This window comes from Sturnira hondurensis, unplaced genomic scaffold (genome assembly GCF_014824575.4).
Source record: "Sturnira hondurensis isolate 20B ecotype Veracruz unplaced genomic scaffold, ASM1482457v3 Scaffold0021143, whole genome shotgun sequence".
Classification (NCBI taxonomy): Eukaryota; Metazoa; Chordata; class Mammalia; order Chiroptera; family Phyllostomidae; genus Sturnira; species Sturnira hondurensis.
The window spans coordinates 30,633,496-30,646,362 of NW_028093774.1; the positions used below are offsets into that span (position 1 = coordinate 30,633,496).

The 12,867-nt window shown below is 46.3% G+C and overlaps 1 protein-coding gene across 1 annotated transcript in view; it reads right to left on the bottom strand.

The window, feature by feature from the left end:
• Positions 1-293: 293 nt before the first annotated feature.
• PRKCH (protein kinase C eta) overlaps positions 294-12,867 on the bottom strand; it is a 203,026-nt gene continuing 190,452 nt past the window's right edge. The window contains exons 13-14 of the mRNA XM_037031633.1: positions 2,949-3,092; positions 294-1,502 (exon numbers count right to left, since the gene is read on the bottom strand). Coding sequence (XP_036887528.1) covers positions 1,356-1,502; positions 2,949-3,092 — 291 coding nt within the window. The 3' untranslated portion in view covers positions 294-1,355. The remainder of the gene's footprint in view (positions 1,503-2,948; positions 3,093-12,867) is intronic.

Consider the following 12,867-nt stretch of genomic DNA (forward strand, 5'->3'; position numbering starts at 1 on the left):
CAAGGGTTAGTCTGTTACAGCCATGCTTAGCAGTCATTACTGTGATTCAGAAGGAAAGTGTGGCCAGCAAGGAACAGGCCATGTTCATTTAAAGGATGCACAGAAGTTATGTCAACCTTTCCTCTCAGATTCGCTTTAAGTAAAAAATTCTATCCATTCTGCTCAAAGTTATTATTTTCATTGGATATCTACTCTCCTAGTAGATAAATCCTTCTAGACAAGAAATTTTTTTTCTTCTTTGCTACAAAATGCTTTTATTTCAATTCAGACAATGTTCTGCGACTCAGTAGATGGGTACATATTATAAGGTCCTTCTTTAATAAATGTCCTGTTTACAAGCACTCTTTCTAATTATTAAAATGCTTATGGAACAAACATCGCTGTCTCTTAAAATATAATTTAAATAAACTGCTAAGGGGTAAGCCATAAGTCTGGTCATTGACGTGAGTGGCGTGCGATTCTTCACTGAGGAGTCCAGAGCGATAATGACTCGTTGCCCCGCGATGAGATGTCACCAGCCAGCAGGTAGCACCTCTAGCTCACCTGCTGCCTCTGTGGACAGTTGCTTCTGTGGCAGTGAGACTTGTATGAGAAAGAGTTAAGTGCAGACAACGAAGTGTGACATATGCAATGTGCAGAGGCATCTCACAATGCAAACACCATTCAGGTAAATTAATGAACAGTACAGAGAAAGCTTGGTGAACGCAAACCTGTTTACACGATGCCACTGAGCACTCAACCTCGTGGCACCATCTCTGGGCACTGAATAAATATCAAAGTAAGGGTAAGAGAATAAACTGGAATGTTGTCTTCTTGCCCAACATCTGCTTTCAAGACTGGGCTTTAGGTTATGAATTTTTTGCATACCGCTTTCTATTTGGAAAGCCATCCATTTCCTTATCCTTAGATTCTTCATTAGTACTTGGCAACCTCTTGCTGGTATTAGGAGCTCATTGGCTTAAAGAAGAGCACAGACAGGTTCATACAAAGTCTTGGTTTATCTCTTGAAGCAAAAAGCCTGTTTACCCCAGAATATTTTCTAGGATCTAGTTTATTCTTCACACCAACTGTCCTTTTGGTTCCTCTTAAGATGCCAAGCCTGAAATAGCCAGGGAATCTCATAGCTGAACAGTCTATTTCTTCATGAAATCTCACGGCAGTGCCAGCTCTGTCCAAGGCTCCCTCAGGACTGGACACAGCTGTCTTGAAGTTCCATCTTCAGAGTCCACCCCCTTCTCCCTGACGTTCACGTTCTTGTTCTAAGGCTGATGCTGCAGAGTTCCCTGCACGGACAATCCCTGGAAAATCTGGGTCCCCTTGTGATTTTCATGCCATCCCTCTTTTCCCCCATCAGGCTATGGTTGTAATTCTGGAGAAACAAAGGAAAAGTTTCTAAACTCATCCTGGTTAATCATAGGAAGATGTCCCTCATCAATTGGCGTTAAAACTGGCTCTTCTTTTATGAAGTCGGGGTCAAAATTACTGACGTCTTCTCGGGATTTCTGTCAAAAGAAAACAAGGGTCAGACTATGCACTTGAGACTTACTTGCCTTCCATGGGGCTGAGCCCAGTGAGGTCAGAGAATTTCTCTGCCTCTCACTCTGTAGCATTATTTACAGTTATAACAATTATGATTAAACAGCATTTAATAGTGAACCCACTGCATTGTGTATTATTATGGCATTTGGTAACCACCAATTCACTAACCCCATGAAAATCTTGCTGAGTAAGGCCAGCCTGAGGCTGGGAGGCTAAGGAATTAATCTGGTCACCTGAACCAGCCGACTCACTCACCCTTTACTCTCCGTTTCACGGAGGCGCCACTGCTCAGCAGGCCTTACTAAGAGGCGTACAAGCTTGTATTTGTCAATAGAGGCTGAGTTCACAGTTGTCCCACTTACTGTTTGTACATAGGTCTACGTGCTTGAAGAGATTTTTCTCAAAAGACTTCTCAAAAGCGCTGAGTTTAGGGAATAAATTGCCTCTCACTTTACTCACCTGTGAGAGTCATTATGCCCAGCTGGCAAAGCTTCACTTGCCCAGAGAAGCTGATGCCCATTAGAAGCAGTGGCTTTACCTTTGGGCGCCTGGTGTCCAACCTAGCAGGCTATTGTAGATTAAGCTAGCTGTGTGTTTGGAAATGTTAGTATCTTATATCTTTACAAGCTATGCCGAAAGATCATTTCTACTACTGTTAGACCTCACTTTTCTTACATGAGTCCATGATACTTTTCTCCCCACCTGAGGAGGCACCCCTCAGCCCCCTAAGTCTTGATCTACTGCTAGCCCAGTGTGGCTGCCTTCCCAAACGTGGAGCTCTTGACCCATGGCTAAGGAAGAGCTTACTTCTCACACTGAAAGCTGGACCACCCTCAGGAAGACCTCCCCACGCAGCGTGGGGAGACACCTCTCTGGTGCCCCTGGTATTTCTCCAGTCACAAGGGAGAGATGGGCTGTCCTGACTCGAGCTCTTTGCTGTGGTATCAGCTACACACCAGGCTCCCCAAGCCGAGGAGCAAGGCTTAGAGAGGTTAGTAGCATTTCACGCCACCTTTACTTCCCTGGGGGCTTGGGAAGGGTGCCCTGACTAAGGGACATACAGAAACTGGCTTAAGAATGATGACTTTCTCAGTTAGACAAACTCTTTTGGAGAAACCTGGAAAGTTTCAGTCTCCGTAGGCACCAGGAAACTGTAACTCAAGTTAAGGGAGAATGTGGCCAAGGCAAGCAAGGTGGAAGCTCTGTGAAGTGGCCTGGGCACAAGGAGCAGTGTTGCCTCAGGCGCGAGGAGCCCAGCCTCCCCTGAGGAGAGGCTGCCCTGCCGAGTGTCAGGCTGAACTTCTGGTTCGGTTATTCCACAGGGAGCCATCCAGTTCCTCGACAGACTGCTGGAACACTATGACATTTAAGAAAGAGGAAAGTCTACCAGGATCGTCTTGGACACTTACGATTCGGGGTCTGAAAGGTGGTTCGAGTTGGCGGTGGTTCAGCTGGGCCCAGTCTATTTCCTTAAAGAAAGGATGTCTTAAGATGGCATGCTCACCGCCCTGAGTCAGGCTGCCCAAGCGCATGGTAGGGTTCTTGGTCATGAACTGAGAGAGAGGGGGAGAAAGGGTGTCAGTCATTCGGTCACATACGACAAGTACATCACAAGGTGGTGCGCATCAGCACTGGCAGAGGGGCCTGTGCAAGGCTCCCAGGCTGATATTGCTTAACTAGCTGGATTTTTCCTCACGGGCAGCAGAGCCGACGTGAATCGCCCCTTACAGCGCAATTGCCGGTGTTTTTACGGCCTTCCCCACTTCCATTTCAGATGTGGCCACTAAAATGAAGCAGAAGGGTCCAGTTCTATTTTCTGTAAATACCATGTCTTTTTCTTTCCTCTCTGAAGAAGAGAAACCTTTTATAAAATAGTGAGAATTTTTTCTCCAGCTCAGCAGTTGTAGACAGGCTGCATCTCATGAATGGGCTACTTTTAGGAACAGCTGTGCCATTTTTCTGAGAGACCGGACTAGCCCCGGCCGGCAGTCCCAGCCTCTGACAAGACCGCAGGGGGAAGAGTGGGAGCCATGGTTTGGAGGATCTCTGTGAAGAAGCCGCAAGGGTGAAAAATGCTCTGTGTTCTGGCTCTAGGATAAACAAAGTCGGCCGCTTTCCTTTATGCAACAAAGATATAGTTTTAAATGAAACGTTTTTTTTTTCAAGATGCTCCCTTCTGCCCTCTCCTTCCATTGTGAAATGTTTAATGGCTGAGAATCTTGCTCCATGGGCCAAAAGCTGAAACGAGCATTGCAACACATTCAAGCAATGTGTGTGTGCAAATCTTCTGCATTTAGATCAGCTGGGAAATTCCTCGGGGTGGGGCTCCTATCAAGATGTTTTGGGTTAAATCTACTTTCACAAAATGGCCCAACGAAAGGTGTTTTGATCATGTCCTGACCAAGGACTATATGGCCTAATTCACTTTTCCTGGCCAGAATGTGATTTTGGATTTCAAAAACACTGAAGCTAATTTAATTTCCCATTTTTTTAAAGAAAATTGCCTTGGATAATATGTTTTGCTTTCGGTTTTAAAGTTAAATCAAGTTATCTTTGAACAACTTCATGACAACTTACAACAGGCCCCGAGCACTCCTTTCAAAGTTTGATTTATGAATATAGGACAGAAGTAATTCTGTGTTCATAGAGATCGCTGTGGAGTAGTTTCTCGAGTGAGTAAAAAGGCAACCCTGTGGAAGGTACAGACATGAAAAGGTGGTGTCCCAGGTGGCGCTCCCACCACGCCAGATGTCCGTCCACACCTGTGAAGCTTCCAGTGTTGCTTCAGCTGAAAATGATCATATGGAGGAAAGAGGGGGCAGCAGAAATCCCCATGCAAATCTGACAGGGTGGGCCTCAGAATATGCTGGAAAGACTTCAGCGGGAACCAATGGAAAAAAAATGAAGCCAGGGATGGGGTTCAATGCCTCTCTCCACTCCTAGTGACAAGCACGGAAGGTCACAGGTGGTACTGGACTGGAAGCAGAACTTCAAGGTCCAATCCGAGCAGTGAGCCCTCCAGGCATGTACAGGGGCCAGTGTGGGTTTAGGAAACACTCATCTTATAACTAACTCAGTCCTGTGAGAGCTGTGAGTTCATGCTGCTAGGGTTCTCCCTGGATATTGGGAGTATTAATATTACCAACCCAGAAAGGAAAGGGAAAATACATACACGAAAGAAACAGGAAGATTCTCTCCTTAGGAAAGTCAGTGGGATACAATCCCTAATGGAAGATCAGTGTTTATTCTAAGAGCTAATTACCATATTTTGCTATGAATAATGTGTATTTTTCGCCTGAAATTTTTGGGGGGGAAAATAAGGATGCACATTGTACATGGGTATAATGATTATGTACCATGGGTATAATAATCTGTGTGTATAATGCACACAAAACTTGGGTGCTCATTATACACAGCAAAATATGGTAACAAAATACTGTGCTTCCAAAAACTCAACATACAAGGATGGGAGAACAGATCCAGGTGGATTGTGGGAAATTCCCAGGCCTGCCAACGATGCTAGCAGAGGATAGCTTGTGAATGTGTGGGTACAACCTGTTCTTCTGGGCAAGGGGAACAGTACATGGCTCTCGATGCCAGGGTGTCAGAAACGCCAATGTCCGAGAGACTTGGCCCATTCTTCCCTGCCCCGGCACTGAGGCCAAGCTTCCAGAGAGCACTGGGGAAAGGTACTGCCGAAGGAAAACTAGGCGAGATCCCAACTGCTCCTCCTCTAAAAATGGCATCCCTACAAATGGAGACAGGTAGAGTAACCCTTTCACTAGCTTGATACTTTCTCTCCCAGTTCTGAGAAATCCTTTTGAGTAAGCAAGCACTATAGTGTTGATTTTTTAAAAAAAATTTCATTTATTTATTTTTAGAGAGAGGGGAAGGGAAGGAGAAAGAGTGGAAGAGAGACATCAATGTGTGGTTGCCTCTCACGTGTCCCCACTGGGGACCTGGCTCGCAACCCAGGCATGTGCCCTGACTGGGAATTGAACCAGTGACCCTTTGCTTCACAGGCCCATGCTCAATCCACTGAGCCACACCAGCCAGGGCTATAGTGTTGATTTTTAACGTCTTGTTGTAAGCCCTTAGGTACAACCATCCTCCACTTAAAATTTAATGTGGCTCAACTTACAGAAGTTTACAAGTGTTTACTGTAGGCAGGACGGTGCGTGAGGCCTCGTGTAGACACAAAGATGACAAGGACAGTAGGGGGTGGTGTGAGGATGAAGGAGTTGATCAAGAGAAGAGGCAGAGGCAAGCATACTTCATTCACAACACACAGTGGATTAAATGGGGGAAGTAAAGTGCTGGGTGAGCTTTGAAGAGGGACTCAGCGAACAGCACTGGTGCCGACAAGGCAAGCAGTGGCCTCACGGGAGAGGTGGCGCTGGACCGAGGTGAGGCAGGTGACCAGAACAGACATAGGCACCACTGTCTTCCTCCTTCATGCCTCACACAGCACAGACGGCTGCAGAGCCTGCTATGTCGGTGGAGAAATGTATAGCCTGTAGGATCCATCAAAAGTGTATGAAGAGGTGAGTGACAAGAGCTGCCCTGTGACTTGGGAGATGACTCTTGCCCAGGGTGATGAATATGGCCTGAATGGAGAGGTCAGGCATTGGTGGGGGGTGGGGGTGAATGGTGGAGGAGGTTGAGACGAAAGCTGAGAAGACATGATAGCTTCAGGAACTGGAAGTGTCCAGTTCATGGGAAGGAAAAGTTGGGCACAAGGCCTGCAGGGTCCATGGAAGAAGAACAAACAATCCATGTGGCAGGGAGCTGGGTGAAGGGAACAAGGGAGTTCAAGGTCACAGGGGCTGTCCTTGTGAGCCAGCTGACAGAGCACTGGTGTTGGGTAACAGAAATAGGTAATGAGAAGAGCAACAGATTAACTATGGTGGGTAGTATTAATATTAATGGGGGTAGTAGCAGTAGTAACAGCATTTTGTCAGAGAAACAAAACAAAAACATCTCACATTTCTTAAGAACTGTAGTGTGCAGCTTTGGGAGGCTGATGAGCTCAGCTTCGGATTTCAGGGGCACATGGGGATGACTAGCTGTGCAGACCCGGGTGCGGCCCAGGGTTAGGGCTCTAACTCTGAGGTGTTGACATTTGACGGGAGAGCAAGGGGAGCTAAAACTGGAAGGGCAGGCAAAATTACAGAGAGGGGGAGGGAGTCTAAAACTGAAACCGGCCCGAGGCCTCAGACATCGTGTTTGGCCTGTAGAGTGTGTTTTAAAATATTTTTAATTACTTGCCAAACACTAAAAAACTAGGAAATGTCTCATCACATAAAAGTCAAGTTTTCCAATTTCTCTTGGAAAAGGGGATATTCTGGAACACTAAGAGCTCTATTTCTTCTTGATAAAAATGGCCTGGAATTGAATAGAGGTGTCCTGTTTAGAGGGGACAGACGAGCCCTGGTCAGCCACATGTCCCACCACAGCTGGCTGGCTTTGCTCACTTACTTTGTGTGGCTCCTGAGCCCTGGCATGGAGTGAAAGGAAAGCCAGGGTGGCAGTGGGAGGGCTTCCTGAAGAAGTGAGAGGAGACCAAGTACCTGAAACAGACACCAGGACAGGGACTGTGTCGAGGAGGGGGTTGTAGCCCTGCTCAGATGGTCCCCCTCCCAAAGATGCACAGGTGGGGACTTAAGAGGACAGGTACCACTAGTCCCCTGAAGTCTTCCTCAGGACACAGTGGCAGAGGTGTGCAGGGCTGGGGAGCGAGGAGCTTGCTGCCCCAGGCCAGGCACAGGCCTACACCTCAACACCCGTCCCCATCCCCGTGAAGGGTAATGACATAATCCTTTTACAGAAAACTTTATTTGCTTGTGTCCCTGATGGGACCTAAATGCCAAACAAGTTAACAACGTTTGAGCAATCACTTGTCTGCGTCTAAGGTCACGCTTAAAACTGCCCTCACCTCAGCTGACCTTCCTGACTGTGTTCCAAAGGAGAAAGTCAGCCAAGGAGGAAAATAAAGTGACCTCATGAAAGATTCTGGTCACATTTACTGAAGGAGGCAGAATGTTTTCTAGGGTTAGTAAGTGTTTTATAAGCTGCAAAAAGTGAGGAGGCCAGGGTGGAAAACCTGATTCCACCCCGAGTGTAAGCCTCAAGCTGCCTGCAGAGCAGAGGGAGGGGAGGGCTCAAGAATGCAGGGCTGCATTTCGCACTCCCCCTCAGTGGTCCTCCTTCGGGTGGGATTTAACCAGAGGCTGGAATTAGAGGCACACCCTGCCTGAGAACGAGGAACCTGACAGCTCCTTCAAGGCCGCAGAGGTCTGATGCAGGAGAAAGCGGCCACCACAGGCCTTCCCGAAGGAAGTTTGACAGTAAAATGTGGGCGTTCGGGCAGGTTCGTACGAGAATGTCCCGGGAAGCCTACTGCAGACAAGGAAAGATAGGTAAAAAATAAGAGCCCTCTGGGCGCCAGGAGGGTGCAGAGGTCAGCTGGTTAGGCTTTGCGGTCCCATGCTCTGTGTCTCTTTTCCCGTTCTGTTGCCGATAAGCTGTGTGGCCTTGTATAAATTTCTTAACTTCTCTGGGCCTCACACTCCCCAACTATAAAACTGAGATTTTTCTGTACTTCAGAAGGTTGCTATGACAAGTAAATGAAATAACCAGTGTAAAATGCCCGTCCCACAAGAAGCCCTTGATCGATTTTCGTATCTGTAGGCATCTTGTTAAGCCAGTTGTAAGTCCATCCTGTTCTACCCAAAGGCAGGAGCAGGGCTTGAGAGACTAAAACCTGAGGTTGGCCTTGACCCCAGGCTCACTTCCTCCACTTTGTAGTCAGTAGAGACAGAACAAGGCCTATTTCTGCTTTCACAGCCCTGGGCACCAACAGCTGGGTGGTAGTTATGGTGTCTGAAAAACCACTCTTCTGAAAGTACAGGTTTCTAAAGACAATCTTCAACTAAGGAGACAAGTAGGTCTCAATGTGCAGTTGTATTCGCTTTAACAACAGAAGGGAGGTAATGAATGTGGGACGAAGCGTGCAGCGCAGCAATGCCTTTGCCAATTGGGTGTCAGGTGCAGCACGCCCGGGTCTCGGGGGCTCTGCTGCCAATGACGAGGCCCTGGTTTTGAGCTGTTGGATGTTCCACAGCACAGAGTTTAAACTAACTGTGTGTAATAATGCATGCAGGTAACAAAATCCAAGTCTGCTTTGAAACTCTTTAAAATGTAGGCAATGGCTAAAAGTGCTTTTTTCCCTCTTTTATAATCTGTTTGATTTCAGAGGAAGAGGACTAGTTATGTAAATACAGCAATCAATCTAATAAGATTTCCTTTCAGGATGGAGAACACACTGTATTTTCTATCTAATTGTTGGATTTGGCTGTTGGGCAAACAAAATGACCTTCTCCTTTCATTCAATTTCAGACAAAAGAGCAGAGAGAGTTGGTGAGCCAGGAGGGAAGGGAACTGTGCCACAGGACATTCCCATCAATATTCCCAGGGGCGCTCTGAAACAGGAGAACGGCATTGTATGGCTCTACGGAGAGTCCTGGGGAAAGGCAGCTGAGAAAGGGCACAGGACACAGAGCAGAGCATGGTTCGTGGCTCTGATGGCCACCCTTAACATGGGTGTACAACACGAGGGTGACCAAATGCACGCTTCCGCATACATGTTGCAGCTATATGTGTCTGTCTTTTGCTACCATCACAGGTAGTCTGACCTAGTTAGGAAAACTGGTCACCAACCTTCTCCTTTCACCCCCCTTCATGCACAGACACAACAATGACCTGTGCCAGGAGCACGACCAGCCTGGAGCTGTGGTAATAGGGACAAGGGTAGGCACGTGAGTTATCTGACAGCGTGAGAGGAGAGACACCAGGGCTTTGACTTGGTGCTGGTAAGTCTCTTTTCCATAGGGTCAGGCAGAGACACACGTGTCAACCTAAAGTGAGGCTGACAGCAACCCCCCGGGGGTGGGATGGAGCTTGGGGAGGGAGCGGACACATAACGGACTTTTAAAACAGCTCTGAGGAAAGAGACTGTCATCTTCCCAAGGACAGGTTATTACACGGAACCGTGTTGCTATGGAATAGTGGCGGAGCAAGAGCAGGAACGTCGCTCCAGCTTGTTCGGACGGGGTCTGAGTGGAACACCCTAGGCCCACAGCTACGGCAGAGCGCCCTGCCGCTCTCAGAGCGAGCAGGGTTCCGATGCAGCTGGTCTGGGCAGGGAGCAGCTGTTGGAGTAGGAAAAGGAATGGTGGTGTTTTTATTTATTTTTTACTCTTCAATTACAGTTGGCATACAATATTATGACTTTCAGGTTTCCAACACTGCAATTGGACATGTATACATCTTTACAAAGCAATCACCCTGATGAGTTCAGTGCCCATCTGACACTGACACTGTTTGCATAGTTGCTGCAGTACAGGGCTGGGCACGGGAAGGTTGACAGTTGTGAGCACACAAAACGGTTTATTCTTGATCAATTATTGTAATATTTTCCATACAAATAACTATAAACCTATGTTTGCCTATCCATATTATTCACCACATTTCTTATGCCATACTCTATATCTCCATGACTATTTTTTAATATATTTTACTGATTATGCCATTACAGTTGTCCTATTTCACCCCCTTCATTCCCCTCCACCCTGCACACCCCTCCCCCACCATTCCCCTCTCTTTAGTTTATGACCACGTGTCTCAAGTTCTTTAGATTCTATATTTCCCATACTACTCTTGCCCTCCCCCCTATTTTCTACCTACCGTCTATGCTACTTATTCTCTGTACCTTCTCCCTCCTTCTCCTCCTCCCACTCTCCTGTTGCTAACCCTCCATGTGGTCTTTATTTCTATGGTTCTGCTCCTGATTTAGTTGTCCTCTTAGTTTGCTTTTGTTTAGGTGTGGTTGTTGGATTCCTTTCTCTTTATTCCTTTTATAAAATCTTATAGATTTTTGGTCTGTGGTTACCATGTGCTTCATATATATCAAACTGTTTATAGCAGTCTATTTTAAGTTGATGGTTGCTTAACTTTGAACATATTCTAAAATCATTACCATTTTTACTTAACCCCTCCATGTATGTTATTATTCTCTACTTCTGTGTATGTGTTTGTGTGCATCCCTTAATTTACTGTTGTGACCACACATTATCTTCTTACCTTTTCTTTTTAACCTTTGTACTAGCTTTACAGTTGGCTGAACCACTGCTTTTGTTAAGTGATTGCTTTTGTCAGTGAGCATTCCCCCACAATTTCTTACTCATATTTTTAATCTTTTCTATGTAAAGAAGTCCCTTTAGCATTTCTTGTAATACTGGTTTAGTGGTGATGAATTCCTTTAGCTTTTTTTTTGTCTTGGAAGTTCTTTATCTCTCCTTTTATTATAAATGATAGCCTTGCTGGGTAGATTAACCTTGGCTGCAGGTCTCTGCTTTTCATCACTTTATTTCATGACACTCCTTTCTGGCCTTTACAGTTTCTGTTGAAAAGTCAGCTGACAGTCTTGTTTAAGGGACTTCCCTTGAAGATAACTGCTTTTCTTCTTGCTACTTTTAAGTTTTGCTCTGTCTTTAACTCTTGGTATTTTGATTATGTTGTGTTTCGGTATGCATCTCTTCAGGTTCATCTTGTTTGGGACTCTGTACTTTCTGGACTTATATGTCATTGCTTTAACCAGGTAAAGGAAGTTTTCAGTTATTTCTTAAATAGGTTTTCAATACCTTGCTCTCTCTCCTCCTCCTGGCATTTCCAGAATGCAAGTGTTGCTAGGCTTGATGTTATCCCAGAGGTCCCTTAAACTATCTTTTTTTTTCTAAATTCTTTTTTCTGTTTGCTGTTCTGATTGGATGTTTTTCACTACCATGTCTTCCAGGTTGCTGATTCCATCCCCTGCTTCATCTAATCTGATGTTGATTTCCTCTAGTGCATTCTGTATTTTAGTTACTATAGTGTTCATTTCTAACTCGTTCTATTTTATGGTTTCTATCTTTTTGCTGAGGTTCTCACTGAGTTCATCTGTTATTCCCTTAAGTTCATTGCTCATCCACATAACCTGTGTTTTGAACTCTGTACCTGGTAGGTGGCCTGTCTCCATTTTATTTAGTTCATTTTTCTGGAATTTTTGTCCTGTTCTTTCATTCGGGACATGTTTGTCTCATTTTGGCTGACTCCCTGTGTTTGTTTCTGTATGTTAGATCTGCTACATCTCCTTATCTTAACAGTGTGGCCGTATGTAGTATGTGTTCTGTGAGGTTCAGTGGCACAGTCTCCCAGGTGACCTGAGCTGGTGTCCTTTGTGTGGGTTGGTGTGCCCAGCTGTTGTACTGAGCCTTGACTGCTGTTTGATGTTAGTGGGAAGGACTGACCCTCAGGCTGACTGGCTTTGAGGACTGACCATGCCTCTAACTGTCAGTTGTTGTGCATGGGGAGGCGCTAATTCCAGTGCAGCGGGCTAACCCCACAGTGCAGGGGTCACTTTAGCAGGGCTCTGGTGCCAGCCAAGTCTGCCCTTCAGGGGTGTCATTTGTGGAACTGGTTGGGTGGTACTCTGGTGTGGTTTGAAGCTAGCCACCAGGTGTGTTGGTTCTAGAACCTCTTAGAAAAGGTTCCAGGTTAGGCCAAGGTCAGCCACTGTTTGTGCTTGGCTTAAGGCCACCTGATAGGAGATACATAGTGATATGTGGTTTGTTTCTGCTTGTTCTGGGCTTAAAGGTGCTTGGGAGAGCCCTGGCTGGTATGGCTCAATGAAGTGGGTGCCTGCCTGAGAACCAGGGGGTCACAGGTTTGGTTCCCAGTGGGGCACATGCCTGGGTTGCAGGCCAGGTCCCCCGTTGGGGGTACACAAGAGGCAACCATACATCGATGTTTCTCTCCCTCTCTAAAAACAGATGAATAAAATATTTTTTAAAAAAGGTGCTTGGGAGAGACTATGTTGTGAATTGAGGCTGGCTACTACTAGTGCCAGGCTTGGGACCCTTCAGGGGGTACCACTACGTGAGCTATTATTTGTGCCAGGCTTGTGGCCACTTGGCTGAAGTTAATTTTCCAAGCCAACAATGGCCACAGCTTATGGCAGGTTTGGGGCTACCTAGTAAAAGTTAAGAGTGGTTATTAGTCTCAATTTGCATCGTACCAGGCTTGGTGCTTCTTAGCAAGAGATACAAGGTACACTGAGGTCAGCTACTACTTGTTAGGACAGTCTGCAGTGTGAACTGGGGCAGCCTGCCAGTGAGGAAGCCACCTGGCAACGCCTTAGGTAGATGTGAGTTGTGTGGGGCAGGGTCTCAGGGAATCAGTGTGGTGAACCTGTTAGCCAGGTTAATGGAGATCAGAGATTTGGCAACCCAC